This window comes from Perca fluviatilis, chromosome 1, assembly GCF_010015445.1.
Source record: "Perca fluviatilis chromosome 1, GENO_Pfluv_1.0, whole genome shotgun sequence".
In the NCBI taxonomy this organism is placed as follows: Eukaryota; Metazoa; Chordata; class Actinopteri; order Perciformes; family Percidae; genus Perca; species Perca fluviatilis.
The window spans coordinates 30,151,864-30,174,525 of NC_053112.1; the positions used below are offsets into that span (position 1 = coordinate 30,151,864).

Consider the following 22,662-nt stretch of genomic DNA (forward strand, 5'->3'; position numbering starts at 1 on the left):
ATCCAACTGTTCTCGTCCTATTTCATCCCTCATTACTCTTCTCACCTAGATCATTTTGCTGTAACCTTTAAGATTCATATTTTTATTATATGTACATGATATACATTGATTCTTAAATACATTTCCATTGTCTCCAATCTATTTACAATATAAGAGCTTATTGATATTTTAAATGGGTACAAAATATGTGTAGTTGATGCTCTAAAATATTAAAGCAAAAAGAGGCAAATAAAAAAGATATTATATTAACTACAAGTGGTTGTTTAAAGAAGTTGTACTGCGGGGGGGGGGGGGGGGGGGGGGGCATTGTTTCACCTCCAATACAACCAAGTATGCAGTCAAATTTGGAAAAAACAGAATAATAAACAGGGCTGTGTGCCATCAACGAAATGTTGATTCAAAATGCAATTCTCTTTGAAAACATCAGGTTTGTAGAACGTTTTTGTAATCAATTTCTCACATCTCCATTCCTACTGGCTTTGCAAATGGAAAGAAATTGCACTGCCATAGTATCCTTGAATCCTGTTCTTGTGATTGGAAAAGCAGAACCATTCTCTGGTCTGGTATCTGCAGCAGATCACTACCTCAGTGCAAACTGTTTTTAACCCACACAGTTGTATCACAATAGATTGCAGCTGTATCTGACAGATCAAACGAGCTTTCCACAATGGACACAATCCTTTATCTCTCTTCTTGTGGCTAGAAATTGGGCAAGGAGCTAATGTCCCAGATGAAACTCATCACTCTGATGTAAATATTCTTTCATTCTTTGGTTTAAGAGTATTATGCTTTGCATTGAAGTCTCAGGATGCTGTTACACGAGTAAAGCTCTGGAGTGAACAGTGTATGCAATTAGCTCCTCATATGATATGACCGGTATTTTTGTATCTGGATATTGTTACTAGTTGTAAAGGTCTTGCATAGCAATAGCTGAATTCCTCAAGACTTAAAACAACAACAAGAACAGTCAGATATGGAAATTTGACAAAACAGATAACAAATCATGGCACATCCAGTAATGACACAAGATATTACACATCAGATCTTTGACTTTGGAGTTTGGAAAAGAATGTACTGTGCAGGAAACATATGGCTTTTCTGTAAATAGTCTATCTGTCTTATTATTATAAGTTGAAGCTTGATGAAAGATTGCTACGTCTGTTGCCTCCATCTAGAAAAGGTCCACAACTATCACAGCATTTACTGGCTAACTTTGTGGATCCCTGAATTTCACGAGAATGTGTAAAAAGTTTGTTGTGTTTGTGAGCATGCACACCATAAGCTCATTGATATAATCTTGTGTGTGTGTGTGTGTGTGTGTGTGTGTGTGTGTGTGTGTGTGTGTGTGTGTGTGTGTGTGTGTGTGTGTGTGTGTGTGTGTGTGTGTGTGTGTGTGTGTGTGTGCATATGTATGTATGTGTGCAGGGATGAACCACTCACAGCAAACACATTAAAGCAATCCCATTCACTCTCTGCTTGCCGAATAGCGAGCTTGAACCCACAAGAGTCTGTTCTGTCTCTTGTTTGTCTCTGTCTTTCACTCCTTCTCAATACAGCCACAACCTATCCTTTAAAAAACTTTCCCTGGCAGATGGAGACAGAGGCCTCTAGGCCGACAGCAGCTGCCCCCACTTCAGATCTTCTGGCACATGTGGAGCCTGGACTTGGACGAGGAGGTGGCATCTTTCCACACCTTGCAGGAAAGGCCCTTGGCACAGTCACAGCGCTGGAAGATTTCCAAGCCGTGAGAGCCTTTCTTTCTCTGCTTGGTGCACACCTCTCCCTGCCTCAGCACCGGCTTGCAGATTTTGGTCCAGAAATGGCGGGCGCAGCAGTAGCCCTCCGAGCAGTCGGATGAACGCAGGCAAGAGTCGCCCTCATGCCCTAACAGGGGAAGACAAGAAACAGTGCTGATCAGTGAGAAGCCAGCGAACAACACATCTACAAACAGTATGTCAAGTTGACATATGTCTGCTCAGAAAAACAGAAACAAATGCTTCATCAGAGACATGAAAGACCTGCATGAAATTATAAATCATCCAGCATCTTGGAATTTTGCTGTATAGTGCTTCAGTTATATCAAGCACAGGAAATGTATGATTATTGTTCATTAAGCTATTTTTTTTTTTCCATACGGATAAGTTTATGCAACCCTTTCTTCACGTTTCAATTCAGATTGCATAAAGTGTGGCCATGTCAGAGACAAAAGAAAAGCTTGAAGTTTTCAACATAAATCAAGCAAACAATTAGCTTATTCTGTATATTAACCATATCAACCCATCTGGTCTGAGTCTGATATTCTTGGCAGGATGTTAGCATGCTCTCATGAATGCATAATACGTATAATTTAGTCAAACCAGTCGTCCTGTATAGCTGACAAAACCACACTTTGCTGATTAGTTATTTTAATGTGAAGTTCCAAGCACCAGTATGATGGACTGCTAAGCCTGACTGCTTGTTCATTGCTTTAACACCACTGATTCTTTTGTGGTGGATTTTTCTCAAGCAGCGACTTGCATAAGGCCATTATAATGTAATTATGTTAAAGGAGAGGGAGTCAGTCAAGCACAAATAAAAGTAAATGGGCTTATTTACAGCAACCTAAGTAGTGCTGCTATTTTCACATTGATTTTAGCGTTGCAGCCTGCTGTCTTGAGGGTGCATTTAGAGTTGAGTGTCTCATTAAACGTATTGCTTGCTTTATGGACAGGCCCTTACATTAACTTAAATTAGGTGACATAAACGCTAAGCATGGGGCTCAGAGAGTTATTAGCTATAATCGTGCCAAACCTGCATTCTGTGGTTTTCACTTGTGTATCACACGAGTGTGTGTGCTGTCATTGAAAGTGTTTGTATGGCTTTATGTAGGTACAGAAACAGCAGGGGTGTGTGGTTTCTTCCACACATGAGCAGAGGGGTAATTATCAACATAGTTTGTGGATATGCGTTGCCCATGAACTCTGTAGGACATGCAGACAGTGGACAACAGAAAGATTCAGCCATCGACAGCAGAAAAGATAAGGACGACAGCAGAAAAGATGAGAGAGAAAACGACAGTGACAGTGTTTACAGAGGGCATTGTTTCCAGTGGACATGTTTGAAACATAATCTCACCTTTAAGAGAATGCTTAGCATGTGCTTTCCCACCCTTCCTCCAGCTGTGGTCTTTGGTGGAGAGTTTGTTATGCTCATCTAAAGCTGAGATGTGAGGTGAGATCACACTCTCAGAGACAGGGACACAAATATCTGCAGAAAAAGAAGAGATCAAACATTTAAACAATTCCAACCCAGCTTACTTTGTCAAGAAACTACATAACAGATTGTTCAACCTGATGGCCAACAAGTTAAAAGTCAAATCAATATGTTAGTAGCTAATGTTAGTGATTGCTAAACTTGGCTTTTCATGAGAACTAACAACATCTGTGTTGGTCAGCTATGTCAATTGAAAACAAAAAAAAACAATTTCTGCAAAGCCTCTGCACAAACGCACATATTCATGCCACTCACACTTTTCATGGATGAAACACCACTTTCCAAAATGTGACCACTGATTCCTAACTTCTGGGCATCAATTGGATAGAGTTTAACTATAGTTCAGGATTCTGTCTGAAAGCATGTGTTGAATTATGTTAATATACTGGCTCTTTCACTAAGTCTCTGGGCTAGATACTGTACAAGTCACTTTTTTTTCATAATATTTGCATAAGACAAGAAATCAAATTTCTGAATCGTACCCTGCAGTCACAACATAACTGAAGCTAACACGCTCTGAAAATGTGTTTGTGTCAGGTACGTACAGTTACTGCAGCGGTTCCCAGGACAGCACATGGCATCTCTATGGCAGCGCTTCTTCCTCCTGCGGCAGGTGAGGCAGCGAGAGGGAGCCTGTTGAGGGCTGTGGCAGTAGCTTCCCACACTGCACTCCTTATCATTGCTGCATGGATACACCTGCTGAGGAAAAACATATGTTTACTCAGTCACTTTGCTCGGTTTATGAAAGATTGCACGAAACGAGCACACATTGATCTTAACAAATGCATGGTTAAAGTGCATGACTTAATGAACAGTTCTTCCTGAAGATAAAAACTAAACACTTTGTGCCTGACATAACTTTGTGTTGATGAGGTGGCATTTTCAACAGGCTGCACAGAGCTCTGACCCAGTGAGACACCATACTGCATTTGCATGTACAATGTGGTAGGTGCAAGTTTGTCGGTAAGAATCAAGCACTGGAGTTCAATATTGGTGCGAATGTCAATACAGTCTAATTAAAAGAGTCGCGTTAAAGGTGCATGTCACATGGTGCAGTCATGTTTCGTTTATTTCCGAAGCTTTACAGTGCCAAGCATGAGCAGCTTATTCAAAAGCTCATACCCTTTTAGTGAATAATACAGAAAATGTTGCCTTTGATATTTGACTTTGACACATTTGCCTACGGGTAATTAAAAGAATTTTAAACACACAAATACAAACGTGGCTTTGGCATAAGTGTACCAAATTCTCCTACTTTTATCATTCAGACTGGCCACTATTGATCCTATCACACTCTGTTCAACATAATGTCATGAACTGTTTCATGACATTATGAACTGTTTGCCCTTTTTATTGGGCAGTGAGCCGGCAAATCAATGGGATGGCAAAATCAATGGGCACCATTGTTAAAGAGAAGGAACATAGTGGATTTTGTTGGACACAACCCAGCAAACCACGACTTACCCAGACCAAACACAGAAACTGCATAGCTTCTAATTCTATTCCAAGCACAACAGTTGCACCATGCACCTCAGGTCACAAAATTTAAATTGTAGACGACAGGTTGGAGGTGTGTGAAGACACTCTACCCTCAGAAAAAAACCTTGGTTAGACCAAAAACAGGACCCAAATAAAACCCAACTCAAATGCAATTTATCATGTTAGAAAACTACAGATTTTACTGATACCCTAACTAATATGCATCATATGTCAGTGTTTTAAGAGAGAAATGTTAGATTGAGAGAAACCTGAAGGCTTTCAATGTTTCAGTTACTGCTGGAGTCACTTTGGATTTACTCGAAGGTTTCCTGGCTGTTAACTAATTGTTAACAGTTTGAGAGCTATATCATTGGTTCTGGAAAGAGACAGTGCTGTTAAGTTTAAAAAATTGAATATCTGATGTTTTGGACATCAAAAACAAATGCCATTCATCTTAATTTTATATTGAGCTGGTGGCAGAAGTCTAAGCAGCATAAAGAGATCTGAAATCTTGGCAAATTAACCCCAAACTCTCTGCATGGCCAGATATATTGGTAAGTAGGAAAATATGTTGGTTGTTTGCTTTGGGCGAACTGACTACAGGCTGTGGTCCCGCTGCATCCAATTTTAGAGGACAACATGTTGTAGGGATTAACATGTCTCTCACTGGTGTGGTCATTTGTTTCAGGTCCCAGACAATAGAGCTATTAGAATTTCCAAACCAAGAGAAACCACTTCAGTTTCTCTCAATTTTTCTCAAGTGTTCAGAGGCTTAATGAGTCTACAGACATAATTGAGGGGCAATTACTGTAGCTAATCATACTTCTTCATAGTCAATTTGGCAATGTTTTTGATTTAGTATTTCTTGTGTTTACACTAAAGGGTTGGGACATTCTGCTGTGCAGCAACACACATGAAGAACCTTTAAGTCTTTTCCGTAAATGCACTGAAATGACCACCTTAACAAACACAACATCCACTCTCCAGAGCAGCAAGAAGAACAATTAAAGCCAAACTCACTTTTTCCATAAAAAGCGTGCGCACCAATGGTAAGTTTTACTGGAAGTTGATATACTGTAATTCCCTACACATGCAAGCCCCGTGTCCCTCTTAGACTTGGAGCATGAGCAACAGAGTTTGTTGTGAATTGTTTCACAAATTAAATACACTCCTCTGTCAAATAAAATAATGTTACATATTTAAGTCATCAAGAGAGAGGATCATTTTGAAAAGCTTTAATGAAACATCAATACTCTGGCTCAAGGCCACACCAGTTGAGGGAGACATAATGGTCAGGTCACTGTGTTTCTCTAATTGCTGCACATCTTTTATTTTAGGGCATTGTTATTACAATGGATGTACACCTATTCAAATATGAAAAAAAAAAATAGCAGGATATGGATTCTGACTGTGTAAATTATGTCCAGTGTAGACTGACATTAGAACAACATGTTTGGCTGGCACACCACCACCGGCACCACAACCACATTTAGCTGGCACTGCACTGACAGATCTGATTTAGTGTGGCTTACCACTGACAAACATGGAACAATAAACATGAGTGAATGAACAAGAAAGAGGTTTAAATCAGAGTAAAATCATTATAGCCACAATAAATAGCAAACTCCATTTGGGGTATAAAGGTCAGCGGAGAGGGGCTGCCATGCCAAAAGGAACATGCAACATGAATGTGCACCACATGTTAAAATTAACTCTCAACAATATTAATATTTCAGCACATCAAAAGTTGTTGCTCGACGTGCTTGTGCTTCAGAAGGTGAGCAAGATTAGACTTGTTGGACAGATGCCATACTGACTTTCTCGGTCTGGAAACACATGGAGGCAATGATACAGGCGTAGAAAAATGAGCAGGAATATTATACTGAGTCCTCATTCATCAAAATGACAAATTCGCACAATGCAGATGCTTAATGTGTTGACGTAAGTAAGAAAGCTCTGATGTTTGATGGATTACAAATATTTCTTAATTACTACTGTGTTAAGAGCTGTTCTCAGAATATTCAAAGGCTGTATTTCAAAGGGACACTCCACCAATTGTACACATGAAGGCCAGTTTACTCGTCATGGGGAGAACTACTCAGCAGTTGTGTGTGGTTCTGGAGGAACTTTCTAGAATCTGAGAAAATAACTCCTAGTCCACACAGCATTCCGGGATGGGAGAAAAACATCCGGTTACACTTTACTTGAAGGTATCTACATAGGAGTGACATGACACTGTCATGAACATGTCATAAACATTATAAACAAGTCATAAGCGTTTATGACATAACGCTTCTGTCATTAAGTGTCATTCTGTTTTTGTCCTGACAAGTAAGGGATAGCGGAAGGAAACGGACATCGGCAAAAATACATGCATCCGGCAAAATTTCCTGCGGCACCGGAGCAATGTTGAGGATATATACTATCTTGGCTTAATCCTATGAATAAAGGAAATATTTTAACAGAGAGCCTATAAAACATGGGGGTTTGAAAGACATTTTCCAGACAGGAAGAGTCTAATACTGTATAGAATTCATCAAGTTGTTTTGATGAAGAGTAGGATCAAGCCATTGACCATTCCTTTTTTAAGCTCTCTCATGTAAGTCTCCTAACTTTATGGAAGTGCAACATTAAATCACTGGAGTAGGCCCTAAAATCTGAGCTCCTCTTTCACAAAAAAAAAATCTTTCAGAAATAGTTTGACATTTTGGCTTTCTTGCAGAGAGTTGGACGAGAAAATGTATACCATTCTCATGTTTGTGTGTCAAATATGGAGCTAGAGTTAGAAGGCAATTAGCCTAGATTAGTATAAAGACTGGAAGCAGGAGGGAACAGCTAGCCTGGCTCGCTCTTTAAAAATATGCCCACCAGCACATCTAAAGCTCACTAATTAACATAATATTTATTATTTGTTTAATCCTCAAATAAACAGAAATGTAAAAACGTTAATTTGTGGTTTCAGAGGGAGTTACATAGTGCAACTATTTTTTGGCTAACAATGGTTGGGCACGACAAGAGTTGCTCCTGTGCAATAAACAGTTACAGCTCCCCCCTAAAACCATGATTTTCCATTTTCACATTTCTGTTTTTGTGTACAAATTAAACAAAATATATAATGTGTTAATGAGTAAGCTTTGGATGAGCTGTGGTTGGTGTATTTTTGCTATTGGTGCTAAGCTAAGCTAAGAGCTAGCAGCTAGCTAGCTCCGTTTCTAACACACTGGCTTTACAGCGGTTGAGTATTGATCTTCTCATCTAACTCTCAACAAGAAAGCGAAACTCAAAGTCCACTTAATATGTTTTCCAGAGCTTTTACCCACATCTCACAGTCTTTCTCAGCCAATGGAGTTTGTTCCACTGGGAAAGACCATTAAGATTAAAGTTTTTTAAAAAAATTTGTTGTTGGCAAAACTACTATTGTAAAAAGTCAAGAATGAACTTTTAACTTCATCGGGGGACCTATTTTTGTGTCAACTGCTCATCCAGAGAAACGTGTAGGCTACATTGCCATGGACTATTGGTATAATCACAGCTGAGGAGGGAAATATGCTGGAAATATGGTTTGAAGAGAAGTTCAAGAAAGTGCAGTGGGAGTTTTTTTTTCCTGACATGAAAAATATGCTGTTATCTAAATATGAAGACAAATGGGTCCGGCCACGTGGAGTAGTACTTCATACTACTTTCTTTTGCTCATAATACTGCTCTGATTTTCATCTGTCTTTCTGGCCAGCAGGCTTGGATCGATTACAGTGCATACTGTAGTGCAAAAAGAAGAGGGGGGTGAGAAGAAGAAGAAGAAGGAGACTCACCTCTTCCATCAAACCGCTCAGACAGCCCTTTGAAACCCAATGATACAACCCAAATCACGGCTGATAATCTCGTCTTATCTTGTCATGTTTTAAAACGCCTCATTCACAACTTCTAAGGGATGGGGCTTCATTTGGATGCATCTCATTTATCTCACATCTTTTTTTCTGTTGCTCCCTTATTTGTCCCACGGCAGCCTTTGCACATAAAAGCGCAGCCTTGGATCCTGCGCAGGAAGTGGGTTAAAAACGGCAGCCTCTCTTGGTATGCTGGTGAGACGATAAAGAGAGAGACAGACAGAGAGTCATAAGGGATGCCCCCGGCCCTGTCTCGTGCTACTCTCGTGCTGGTAAAGCGCCGTGGCTTTGAAGAGGAACCTTAAATGTGCAGGAGCAACAATCTACAAGGGATTTACTGCCGGATATACAGGGCTTTGAACCCTTCCCCTGGTCTTTGGGTCCCTTATTTACCTCAATTGAGTCATTCCGAAGCGCTGATATAATTCGATGGAAGTGCCCTGTAATGCAGTCTCTACTGTTTAGTTTAAGTCTGAGGGTTTAAAATTTTGGGACAGTATGAAAAGTATTGGGATAGTAAGGGGGTCGATCCTTATTTTTCACTTTGTAAAAACGCAAGGCCACAGAAATACTTTCTCAAAAAAACAATGACAGCATCAGTTGTTTAAGCATGTGGCCCAAATCTACATCTGTTTACGTTCAAGAGACTGAACACTCTTGCGGCCGCAGTAATTTTGACAGTAGCAAATAAGTAAGTAAGGTTATTATAGAACAACAGAGTCCGAGTAGGGAGGAGGTTATGGTGGGTGGAGGGATCAACAAAACATCGGACTTCAACACAGGAGGCCGTTGTTCATTTCTCGTTTCCAAACAGAGTTTATGTTTTGTCTTTTTGTTTTATACATGATTGTTCCCTAGCCTTAACCACGTGTTTATTATTGTAACCATGACAATGAATGTCCCCTAACATTAACAAAGTAGTAATTTTAACCCAAATCTTGATCTTTCCCAAAACCTAATTTGTTTTTGTGCCTAAACCTTAACCAAACTTGAGCCATAGCGTTGTCACATCATAAGGCAGATTTTTATTTTATTTTTTTCAACAGTGATTTGTAACTATTTTCAAAGCCATGGACAACGTTCTGCGGATAGGGGCGTCAGATCAGAAAACACTTCTATGTGTCGTTATAGAGGGCATGGACAAAGTACGTATTTTGTCGGAAGACTTAATTTAAACAATTTAAACCAATGGAACTTCTGGTGTGGGTCACCAATGCACACTAAATAAAACCTGAGACAGAACTGTTGTTCTCTGCAAATGGCAAAGTGCACTTTAAAGAACCATGAAAAGAAATATAAATTTAGGGTGAAAGAAATATAAAAGACCCACACACAAACCCCACACAAAAAACAATACATCGTATGTAAAGAGAAAACCATTCAAAAATAACCTGTGTAGAGTCTCAGAAAGATATATATATATATACATTTGTTAAATAAAAGTTGTAAAATCTTCACACACTTAGTACACATCTATGTTTTTTGAGATCTGTGCCGTGATTGCACTTGACCTTCAGGAATCAGGCACGTAACCTGAAACTGTGAATGGTGTTAAGGAGTGGCAGGGGCCTTACAGAGTCAAATAAACGATGTCACTGAACAAACAAACTTCATATGCCCTAAAAGCACAGACAGCCGGCATCAGATTACATAGGGATGGCTGAACACAAGTCACTCGTACAAACCATGTCTTCAAACACAGCTTGGCGTCTTTCATCACTCAAAACACATGTGTTTATGGGCATGTCCCTTTGAGTGCTAGAATCCAGAGTTAAGTATACATTCTGAGTTGATCTTATTCATCGGACACGGAGAGAGGCACATAGTCAGCCGACATGACTGCTCTCTTCAAAGACTATCAAAGGAAAGGGGAAAAGCTCTTGGTGGTAGTCTAGGAGGTGTCCTGCTCTAAAAGGTGTAATCCTGTGGAAAGAAAGGGGCACGGGTCTCCTCTCTCATTAACAGGTCCAACTTCAGTAAAGGAGGTTTCCACAGGAGACCCCTAATGGCTCCAGTGCAGGGCCCTCACAACACCCAAGGGACCCAGAGAATGAAAAGGCCACAGGACTAGAGACTGAAGCTCAAAATGAGCCGAGCGCTAACAAGCACTCACACCTCTTTTCTCAGCTCATTAGGATCACTAAACATTCATTTTAGGTTAGAGAGGTGGGTAGGAAGGGCTGAGAAAGAGAAAGGACGTGGCTCTACTTTTATAGGCAGAGCCCTCAGACATCGCTTGTTAAAGTAATCTCTGTGTTGAATTAAATAAAGCAACTAGTTAAGGCTGACTGACCGGCTGCTGATGTTTTACAGACACGTACTGCATGAATGCCGCCACACTGTCGGTTCCCTTGTGGGTTCAGAGGTTAGAGTGGTGAGCACTGCCTGCCCGTGCTATCCATTTCTGTTGGTTCCCTTCCAAGGAGCCAACAGTGCCACCCACGAGCACTGGCTGTCAAGGTCTAAGAGGCGTACATTTTGGTTTTGTCGGTTCCACTCCAGTCAGGCTGATGTGAAAAGGGTGAGACAACAGGGGAAAAACACTCAGCAGTTTGCCCCGACTGAATGTCAAGGGATCGCCAAAACCTAACCCTGATTTGTGTGTGATTAATGTAACCTATATCGCCAAATGTTGTCAGCAGCTACAGGAAATAAAAGCCCATTAAGCTGTCAAATAACCGAAGGCTTTGAGCAGCGTTTTCTAATCTGATGGATAAAACACCAAATTACAGCCTTGTTTCCTGCTGCAGCGGCCCGTCTCCACAGGGTGGCTGTTGGACTCTCTCCCTCGATAATTTGCTACATTTCAAAGTAAGCCACTGAGGGAGATTTTTTTTTGCTTTTTTGGGAGGTAATTGTAATCTTTAACTGTGAGAGAAAGAGCTGCTTTATACCATGTAAAATGTTCTATTCTCGTGTTTGACTGCAGAATAAAGTAGGTTAAAAACTAATAAAATTAGTAAGAGTTTTAAAAAATGGCCTTGTAGGTGAATTGTTCAGATTATCGCTCACATAACTGAAAAGCTCCCAATCGCTGACATCCTGAACCCACCTCCAGAGGTGTGATAATCTGCCAACTATTCCTCACCAATATAAAAAAACTCAACAGCATGACCACTTGAACATAAATCTACTTGGAGAAATTTGAATTCAAGAGTTCCTATTTTACAAACTTACACCCAAGCCTTAATCAGCATTAATTCACTTCACAATTGCAGATAAAGATGGAAATAGTTTGGGGTGCCTGCTGTGAACCACTCAGTGACATGCTGTTTTGTGCTATGCAACCTGTTTCAAGGCATTTATCGTAATTCTAAAAAAATTAAAAAATCTAAAAGGTAGAGTAATTACAATTAACACTAAATATAGACTAAATATATATATATATATATATGATATATGTCGCACTTACAGCCTCATGAAGAGAGCAGACTTGTTATCTTTGATTTATTCTGCTCGTAAATGGCCACTGCATGATGAGATGCAGAAGGTCAGTGCAGTTTGCTTGCCAGCATCAAGCCGCATATCTAGCCAAGGCTGAGCTGCGGCTGTTACTCTACAACTCTGGAAAACCTCCTGGCAGCCAGAACACACACACACACACACACACACACACACACACACACACACACACACACACACACATATATATATATCCCCTCCTGCTGCCATAAATGCTATTAGCCATCTTCATTTGGACACACTGCACCATGACATTTAACTTTTGTAACAGTACGGTGGTCTCTGTACACACATATTGTTTCCCCTCGGTCCACTCTTCCAAACCACTCCATATTATTGCAATGGCAAAGATGTAAGCAGGCGTTCAAATTGAGGTCTGGCAGGGTTGCTTGAGGTTGGATCTCCTCAGAGGAGAGAAAGTGGCTTTTCCATAAAGCGCTGCTCTCAGCACTACACGCTTCACAGATATCCAACACTATCACTACTGCATGTGATATTACAGACAGTTGAACAGGCCAAATGTAAACACAAGTTGGTGTTACAGTAAATCTAGAGGGTGAGACCATCAGGCAAAAAAAACAAGCGTAATCAGCTGTTTCAGTGAGTTGGTGAACAGACTGTCTGCTGTGTAGGATGTGATGGAGATGTGGCAGTGCCATCTGCTGCTCAAAAAGATACTCTGAGGTCAACACAATCAGACTCCTACATTAATTAATTAATTAAAACGTAGATTTGGTGGTAATCCTTCTGGAAGATGAAGGCCTGCTGGCTTTTGTCAGTTTTTTTGTTTGACTGATGTTCCAATTTCTTTTCCACATCAGTATCCGTTTCCCTCTTCAAAAAATAAACTTGTAAAAAAAAAGAATTAGGTACACAGAGAACTTTGCCCGGCCAAGCAATAAATGTACAGCTCTAATTTCTCACTAGATAAAAATCACTCATAATGTTCACAACTTTTATGTTTGCCAGAAAGAAACCTGCCAAATCTTAAACATTTTTGATCTCACATTTGCTGTCAAACTACAGTAATATGGCACTTTGTTGAAACAGCAGGAATTGATAACTCCTTGAGTGGGTATTAAGTGGTTGGTAAGAGTATCCCTCAGAGGCCCCACAGTAAGATTCTCATAATCCCAGCAAGCGTCTGGACCACTTTAATGACACTAAGACCCAGACAGAAAATGAACCTAAGTGTTAACTTTTTCTCACATTTCTACTGGCATTAATGATTTACTGTGGAAGTGCGCTGCACCCAACTGTGGCGTCAGGTCTGAAAGGCAATTAGGGTTTATGAGGGGTCCAATCCCTGCAATTTCCAATAACTATTCACACGTGAGGAAGTTCTTTTAAGGCATAGGGCTATTTAACTTACACACCTCAACATACTCCATAGCCAACGTTTTGGAGACTTACCGCACAATTACTTATCTGTATCAACTCATAAAGTAATTTCAATGAAAAAAACTGTTCTTCCTTGTCATGCTGATTATAATAAGTGAACACTACATTTGGAATCGTCAAAATACCATTACCGCTAATAATAAATGATTCAACTGGCTCTAATCCTTATACCCAATTTCAGGCTTTGCGTAATAGGGCTGACATATGCATGTATAAGTCCTCAGACAATTAAATACTTAAAATTACCTGCGCAAGGACGTTATATTTCTTGGTGATCCCAAGGTGGACAGCGGCGGATCGGTTTGGAGCAAGTGTAGGTGCCTCTTCCAACAGAGCAGGCTTGATTAAGTTCGCCTTCGGACGCGCCTCTGATACCTGGGATGTCCCCGTCTTCAGTGTAGCGACGATAAGCATCACAACACAGCATCTATTCCAAGTTAAGGCGAGCATCCTTGAAAAAAAATACTGAAATACCAAAAAGTGCCGCAAAAATGAAGTTTCTCAATGAGATGCGTTCGCCCTGTCAGTGTCCATGCGTCACGTTTGCCCGTCTACAAGACATAGAGCAGTGATGAAGCCAAGATTTGTTCCTGAAAATCAGATATTCAGAAGAATAACTGCCATCGACACAGTTATCTGAACACAGAGAGCGCAGTGTAGAAAGGGAAACAATGAAGAAGTGGATCTGTTAAAACGCTGATGCTCTGAGGGTCAGAAAGAAATTTGACAAGAGGTTTCCTCTCTGTCTCTGTCTGGCTGTGAGTGAACACTTAGTCCTGCAGCCGGGTGTTTTATGATCTCGGATACTTTCTTTTTTAGGATTCTAATGAGTTTGGTTCCTCCGCCCCTATTCACAACTGACAAAGAATGAAACTGATCTGTGTGCGGCTCTGCTGCGTACACATTGTCGTCTCGACACCGGCACCAGGAGACCCGTTGGGAAAAAGCTATAAAATTATACACTGTGTATTTTAACTGGGCGCTTGACCCTTTTTACTGCAAGGCGGTTGGGCGAGTAGGAAACGGAAAAAAGTCAGTTAGGCTGCATTAAAGGGGGGTTGTAGGTAAGGTGGAACATTTTCCGTGATCACAAGAATAGATTTGTGTTTCTAAGTAATTGTATGTGTGAGGAAAAATGTAAAATAAAAAATATCACCTCAAAAGCAAAACGCATCTTTATTTAGACTTGGATTAGGCTTGTCATTGAAATGATGTCCTGACCAATGTGACATGTAAATAAGCAGGAGGTGGTTCAGGGTCCATTTAACCAGCATTCCGGAATAACTTAGAATATAAAAATCTATCTGATAACCATTGTTTTCCCTCTGTGGGAAAGCATCCCTCATGATGCAAGGAATGCCAATGGTGATAAAGTTAGTGATATAAGTATTATAGAGACTTCTTTGTTCGAGAGTCTTGTATCAGGATAAGTTATATTCATGTTGGTTAGGTAATACATGTGAAGGTACAATGAACTCTTTCAGTTTCAGGCAGGTAAAGACTAAGATTTTGGAAGAATAATGTATTTAGTACAGGAACACACATTCTGCTTGGGTATAATTCATTTTGGTGATGTTATCAGTTTTGCAACCCCACATTTCTGTAAATGTATGCTTTCTCCTGCCTTTTTCATATCTTGTGAAAAGTGCTATTTCAAATTTAGCTGTAATTATTAAACAGAAACATCCCTCAAATCATCTTCTAAGTGCATTAACCCCATTATTCCTATGCTCCTGGACATGGAAAATATGATGCACAAATAGAAACCACAGTGCATGTACATCAAGCACAAAAGCCATCTTATCAATGTGAAGAAATAAGCAGCCAGTCACCAAAACCATCTTTCCCACAATGGCTCTATGACTCTACGCCTAATAATGCGTTTGTCTTCACACAATTTGGAAGTGATCAATCTATTCAATGCTGGAAGCTGGGCTGGGCTGGGATGAAACCACTATACCGGTAAAGGCTTCTGACCTCAAAAGCTATCCATCACAGGCTCCAATTCAAAGTGTCAAGTTCTTTTGTTGGAGACAATGGACAACCAACTGAACTGGGGAGTGGGAGGAAGTATTGGACTTGTCAGATGTAACTGTAGATGCTTAGAGGTGATACTTTTTTAGCCACCTTTGTCATCCGAGTGCACAGTGATTTACCTTGAAAGACTGCCATCAGACAGTTGCTTTTACGCAGAAATAGATTTTTAAAGAAATTATCTATTTTCTCAGGAAAAGTTTCCTGCCGGACATAAAGTTTTGATATTTCAGAAAAGAGTGAGGCCGCTCAACTGATGAAGTACCACTGCCATTGTGAATATTTCCTTCATGTGTTCCGTGGGATAAGTGACAGATTATGTTCAAATAACCAAGCAAAACAAAAACAATGCCTCAGGAAAAACTTTGATTTATTCCATAAACGGCGGGTGATGCCCAGCTGGAGTTTGGCTGCCTTCAATGCTGCTGATTAAACAGCTGAAAAAGTCCCAGAAGAGATGATGAAAGTGGCTTAAAGTGAACCAGAGGACCAGAGCAAAGAGGTTTGGGGCTGGTTTGGAGTGTCTATGGCATTCCAAACACATTCATCACTTTAATACATGCAAGCAGCAAAGAGGAGACACTTAAAATGGCATACTGCTGAAACCCAGGAGGACAAAGAGGCAGCATGTTGATGCTCTGGTGCTGATAAGTGTGGAGATGTCCAGAGGAACCATAGCAGATGAGATGTGACAGGACTCTGAGTAGCAGATGATAAAATATCCCGATGGAGGGAACGTGATGTGAATGTTTTGGACAGTGAAGCTTCTGGTGCCTTAGATTAGAAGGTTCTGCATGTGGTGGCTCTACTGTATGCAGACGTTCTTAAGGGTGGCAGTGTAAGTACACCCCTTGTGCTTTGTCACTTTTTTCAACACCGCAGCTTAACAAAGAGCTTTGAGGATATCACCAATTAGTGTCAAAAATGGGATCTTTGAAAAAAAAGAAAGAGAGGAAGCAGGCTCAGTTTCTTCACAGCGTGGCGAATCCCAGACATACAGACAAGCGCACCTGAGCCAAGATCTGTGATTGTTTTCTTGGCTCGCTCAGTTGGAAAGAGTTTGCCGTGGGATTATCTTGTGTCCTGACATGCTATCATCACCCCGGCCTCCACACGGTAATCACATTTTGACCACTATTTTTGCAGCGTTAATGCTCTGACGACACAAGTGTTGCCGAGTCTCAGATGTTGAAAAATCCAAACCATCTGTAAAATAATATCTGAGAACGTATCAATATCAGTTCACCTGACAACGAGAAAAGCAAAGCACTGCTGATTTGCAATCTGTTTTGAGAGAAGAGTAAAGTCGCATCGTGGCAGGTAGACTCCCTTGACGCCAGACTGGATAACTCTGGCATCACTTGCAGGTAAATCATAACTGGAAAAGGTCTTCTCCAGTGGAATAATAGTAATGTTAATGCTCACAGAGACAGTCGTGTGACGCAGGTGGTCATCTGCCAGGCACCACAGTTTCAATCTTTGGCTGACACGGCTGAATGTTTGGGCTAGTAGCATAAATATGGTTTAAGAGTGGTCAAAGCTTTAGACTGGTCTTAGATTGATGAGTTACACTAGAGAGAGTCACATCCCCCTCGTTTTGTGGCTTTAATCCGTATTTGTTATGTTAACAATAAATGAAATGGCTTGGGTTTCTCATAGTGACAAACCAACAGACACTTATCACTCTGCAGTTCCACGAAGCGTTTTAGCATCTTTCAGCTCATTGTTTTGGTTTCAAACCCTGCAACTTTAATGTTCTGATTCAAGCCCAGCATCAAGCGACAGATGGACAAATTTAGCGACTAGCTGGTGAACACTGGGGAGAATTTAGCAGGTAAAGAGCAGAGCCAGGCGTTTGTGGAGACCAAACAGAGCTAAAAGTTTGGACTTACATTCATCGGGTGGACACAAACACGACTCCAAATGAATGCTCATGTTGCTCAGTGTCTTTTGGAAGTGTACACTGGCAACTTATGTTCGTCCTAACAATTTTATAAGGTGATAATCATAGACTGATTATCTGTGAATAATCACTAGGTGATAATGTGTCACTGTGTTTACAAATTCTTGCGCTGCCCCCAAGTGGCCATAACAATAATTTAGGTTTAACGCTGCACATAATTTGAACTTGTAAGGCCATATTTTTGTAACCTGGAAATCCAGACCCAAATCCGAAAGATTAAGGGTCTGGCAATGAGTAATGAAAATGAACTCCAGGGTCGGCACCAAGCATGCATTTGAAAATCTCACTGCACACAATTGGATAATGTTTTCCTTTTCCTTAATATGCATTGTGCACTTGGCTGTCTGAGTCAAGTCAGTCTAGCCACTAGGCAAAGCAACACATGAAAGGTTTATTTATAGCACATTTCAAACACAGAGGCAATTCAGAGCACTTTACATAAGACAAAGAAATGCATTAGAATATTTAAAAATAAACTGACTACACAAGCTTTATGCTACAGGCTAATTTCAGTGTCTGCAACTCTAAATGATGTTAGGTTCCAATCTAAGAGTCTTTGTGCACCTTGCTCTTGGTTTTCTTTTCCTTGATAACTGCTTATTGAGTTCACGTTGTGTAACGTACAATAAAGAATGTGTCAAATGGTTATGACACCATGTATAAACCAATATGTGACATACATGAAAGCAGTAGTCTGCAGGCCCAACATCTTACATGCTGTGTGAAGTCCCAACTTCAGACATTTAAAATTCTTGGACTGGGGTTAAAGTCATTGTGGGCTGATCCTTTCATGTAAGTGAAGACAGTGTAAACCACTTTCACCGTGGCACAGTGAGACTGGTTCTTATTAATGGATCACACAATCCAGAACTGGTTTCACCCTCCTGGTTGACCACACGCCGCCACGCATCAGTACAACACATCAGTCAGCCCACCCTGAGTCTGACTTTGATTCAGGGGTTGTTCAGAAATGTGTGTTTATGATCTGTGCAGAATATGGGGTTCCCCACAGTTGTGACCCAGCAACATGTCCGTAAATCATGCTTTGTTAGTGCGGTGGGGCTCAGTGAAAGGCTGTCTTGCTGACTTTGATGTGACTCACACAGAACATGCATATGGACTACACCCACATTAGATGATAAACAAATGATCCAAGAGACTGTCACTCCCTCCTTAGCAGATCACTACCTCCGCGGCCTGCAGATGTGAGCTGGCGGCCTGATGACGCAGGCCATTCAGCAGGTGGCTAACCATTAGTGCGACGGGCCAAGAAGAAGCAGGTCTAGTTCCAGAAAATGAAGCGTTCGGACGTCACAAGAAAAACACATTTGGTGGGAGTTGTTTTGATTTTAAATGCAGATGACTGTTCTGATTTTTATTACCAGAATTCTTCACAATGACATTGATGATGGATTATCTGAAAATCTCTTTCATTAAGAGTTGATTCTGAACAGGATTTCGGTTTGCTTGTTCCATTGGTCAACCTAATTTCCCCACAAAAAAATGTCCTAGATAAGAACTATCAATTGTAGAGATGAGTACATATCTGGACAGTTTTCTTTCAACACTTGCTAAAGTCCTCTCAAATCTTTCCAAAAAAACATGCTATGTTTATAATAAAAGGGTAAACTTTGTGACAGATACAAGAAGTAGCCAGAAATTAAACATTTGGGATCAAAGGGCTTTGTTTAAACTTGAATGGGAGACAAACACTGGTGTTTTGCAAAGATATTGTAAAAACTGCAGTTCGCCACCTCTTTAAAGTACCCATTCTCAGAAGTGAACCCAGAAAGACTGATCCATACCTGTTCAAACACTCTTAACTGACTGATCTTTATCTTTTTTAATAATCAATCTTAATCAATCTTATCTTAAAGTGTTGGTTTAGCCAAACCATTAGGTGCTTTAAAGATCATTAGTAGAATTAATACATACATACAATACATCAAACATAATGTATGAATGTTTTCCTTACATGTGTAATCTCAATGACACAAAAACCATTCAAAGTGCTTAATTACATCAATGGTACTTGGACGAAGGTAATTATTTTGTCATTACTATAGTTTCAATTCTGATTAGGTAATCTCTGCCATATGTGTATGTCAATGAATGAAAGTCATGAGTAAGAATTACAGACATACAGGAGCGTAGAATAGCTCTAGATGTTCACTCCTGTGATTATAGTGGAACTAAAACCACTGGATAACTTCCTCCCAAATCAAATGATTCATTGTTCCAGCGAGGCCCAGTCATACACGTCTTGCAGCTCTGATCTGGATCGTTAACAACACCACTTTAATCAAAAGTCCAACACTGCTTTCATAACTTTTTTTCAACTGCACATTCCAGGAAGATGAACTGGAGGCTCAAGTGAGTGGTGGACACAGCTCTTTTTAAAAGAGGACATGTGCTTTGGCAGATAATTGTTCCTATCCTCTCATTTCCCAGGAAGATGGATTAGGCCATTTCCGAAGAGTCGGGCCTTCAGTTGGGAACATGAATGCTCCCTGTTTCTTCCTTTAACTGACTCAGATTATTTAATCGATAACAGTGACCCTTCTCTGGCAGAATGCTGACCACATGAAAGCAAGCAGGGTTCTGGTAATCAAGGGTCCAGAAGGCCATTCTTGCCTCTAAATCAAACGATGCTCTCTTTGCCTTGGGCTGTTGTAAGTGGCAACACACAGAGGCGGACTGTCACTGCTGCCCCTGTTATTTGAAGTCTTCTTTAAAGATGCGGCTGTCTGCCCTCCTGAAGTTTCACTATAGACAATTGATATGAGAGAAAAGGCAGCTTTGGCATTCCACCATCATGTCTCATGGGCAAATGCACAGTATTACAAAGACGTATGCTAAAAAACATTAGAGCACAGGTATCACACAGAACAATAGCGTGCATACATACTAGGCTTTTGTTCATTCTTTAACACCAAGGCCTCTGCAATACTACATGGGAGGAGGGTATGGCGTTATATACTGTATGTGCCTCATTCTTGAGCGAGTAACTGTATGTTTTGAGCACTGAAGACTATATTCTGCAAGTACATTACATTACATTTATACAGAAATTAATACCGGCAAAAATAATTTTGTTTGAGCAAACAAAAACCTATTTCATGCTCAATAAATGTATTTGCATGTTTGATATTATCCATATTAACGTGCAATAATAACCCCTCTCACACAGGTTACTCATGTGCCCTCTCAAAAACTCTCTGCACGCAGGTAGATGCTCTGTGCATGCTCAACTCTTGATACACTCACTCAAATTTTCACAGCGTTACAAGTGTGCCACAAAACCAACCAATCAGAGAATTAAAGATCAATTCTGATTGGCAGTTCATCTCCAATTAGATTGCAAGTAGCAGGAAACACAAATCTAGGAGGAACAGTCTTTTTCAGTCAACACCTGGTGGTACAGCATACTGGTACAGCATCTATACTGACTACAGTGGAGCTATTCGACTAACGTTACTGGATTAAAACACATTTTGGTCAGTATTTTGTAATATTGACTTTTATCACAGAAGTCTTAATATTTGTGTGTATTATAATGCCGTTGTTTTGTTTTATTCATAACTCCTTGTGTGACTAATGTTAGTTTGACTCATCCTTCACAAGCAATCTAGCTAATTTAGCACACAGCAGCGGAGCATAACATACGGTCTATGTATCTTAAATGTATTTAAAATGAAACCATATCTTGGCAGTAACGTTAGTCAGCTACTGCTTTTTGACATAAATTAGCTAACTTTAGAGTTAGCAACGGATAGCAGTATTACAAACTTCTTACATTTGGCTGTATTGTGACATTTTAGGTGTGTTTGGATGTCATGTTGGATGCAGACTTTATCCAGGCTTGGCTAACGTTAGATTGCTTGTGAAGGATGACGTTAGTCCATAGTTGCCAACACTCCCGTTTTTCCTGGGTTTCTCCCGTTTTTTTTAACCCTATATCCCGGACCCCTCTCAGTTTGTTATTTCTCCCGGAAAACTCCCGTAATTTGCATGGCCCAAACTCCTTTATAAATAATCCTTTATAAAAAATTTGTTTCTCTAATGTTGACCAGTTGCCAGATCTTGTATGAAACGCATCCTATTCACAAAATCCACACACCATATAATTTTCAACCCGTTTGTCCCCTCAACCTGGCAACCTATAACCCAGTTACGCAGTTGATCTCTGCGCAAGCTTTGCGAAAAGTTCAGACCCAAAACCGAGCCGATAAAAATGGCAGGTTAAGGCGGCGTAAATTTCAACAGTGTTGGGCGCAACCTAGTCATATTGACAACCTCCACGCTTTTTGTAAGGTGTGTCGCATTGATTTTAATGTAGCACACGGCGGGAAAATGACTTTACCCAGCACATTAAAACACAGCGGCACCATCGTGCAGAAGTGGCACATAAGGACACACGGGCGATTTCATGCTTCAACACGAAAGGACAGACAGAGGCAAAAAATGTGATGCAAGCTGAACTGCAATGTAAATAATACACTTAACACTTACAGTACACTTAACAGAAAATTGTGTCAAGAGTTGAGCGCGAACAGAGTGAAGAGGTTGAAAATGAGGGAGCCATGACCGGAGAAAGAGTTTTTGAGAGGGCACATGAGTAAACTGCGTGAGAGGGCTCATTATTGCAGTTAATATGGATAATAGCAAACATGCAAATATATTTATTGAGCACGGAATAGGATTTTGTTTGCTCAAACAAATTTTTTTTTGCAAGCGTTAATTTCTGTTCAAATGTAATGTAATGTGCTTGGAAAATATAGTTATCTGTGCTAAAACATAAAGTTATTCGCTCAGGAATGATGAGGCACATATATAAAGCCATAGGTGGGAGAATTAAATATAGTTGTCTATGCTGAGGTTGACACATTTGAAAAGAAAATTTAAGCCTGTGGTTCGGACTAGCATGAACCATGAATAAAAGGCACCAGGTACATATTCAGCAGAGCAGTATGCACTGGGGCCAGAGTCTGGCAGCCTGTGGCCAACTCTCCAAATGAGATTTATGATGTGTCTGACCAACAAGGGCTATAAATACCATGTTCTCATGATAAACTGTGATTTTCCAAATATTCCACTGAATCAATATGGTAAACCAGAAAATTAGATAATGCCATCTGTGGGATTTTAATAGCATACTTAGAGCCCAGCAGTGCATGGACAGCACAG

At 40.4% G+C, this 22,662-nt stretch overlaps 1 protein-coding gene across 2 annotated transcripts; it reads right to left on the minus strand.

Annotated features, from left to right (window-relative positions):
• Nucleotides 1–280: 280 nt before the first annotated feature.
• On the minus strand, nucleotides 281–14,332 carry dkk2 (dickkopf WNT signaling pathway inhibitor 2). Of its 2 annotated transcripts, none has more exons than XM_039789045.1 (4): nucleotides 13,725–14,332; nucleotides 3,798–3,948; nucleotides 3,115–3,246; nucleotides 281–1,884 (listed from the first exon to the last, which is right to left on the minus strand). In XM_039789045.1, exons 1-4 carry the CDS (start codon nucleotides 13,926–13,928, stop codon nucleotides 1,634–1,636), a joined length of 738 nt encoding a protein of 245 aa, XP_039644979.1. In that variant the 5' UTR covers nucleotides 13,929–14,332; the 3' UTR covers nucleotides 281–1,633. The 2 variants fall into 2 exon arrangements, with proteins under 2 accessions (XP_039644979.1, XP_039644194.1); XM_039788260.1 differs by having other exon boundaries at nucleotides 3,798–3,951; nucleotides 13,725–14,328.
• Nucleotides 14,333–22,662: the final 8,330 nt, after the last annotated feature.

Excerpts from the sequence above, each read along its gene's own strand:
- dkk2 (XM_039788260.1), bottom strand. The coding sequence starts at position 13,928 with ATGCTCGCCTTAACTTGGAATAGATGCTGTGTTGTGATGCTTATCGTC. Across the intron at positions 3,952-13,724 it reads AATATAACGTCCTTGCGCAG|CAGGTGTATCCATGCAGCAA; the intron begins GTAATTTTAAGT and ends GTTTTTCCTCAG. Across the intron at positions 3,247-3,797 it reads TGGGAACCGCTGCAGTAACT|ATATTTGTGTCCCTGTCTCT; the intron begins GTACGTACCTGA and ends CTTTTTCTGCAG.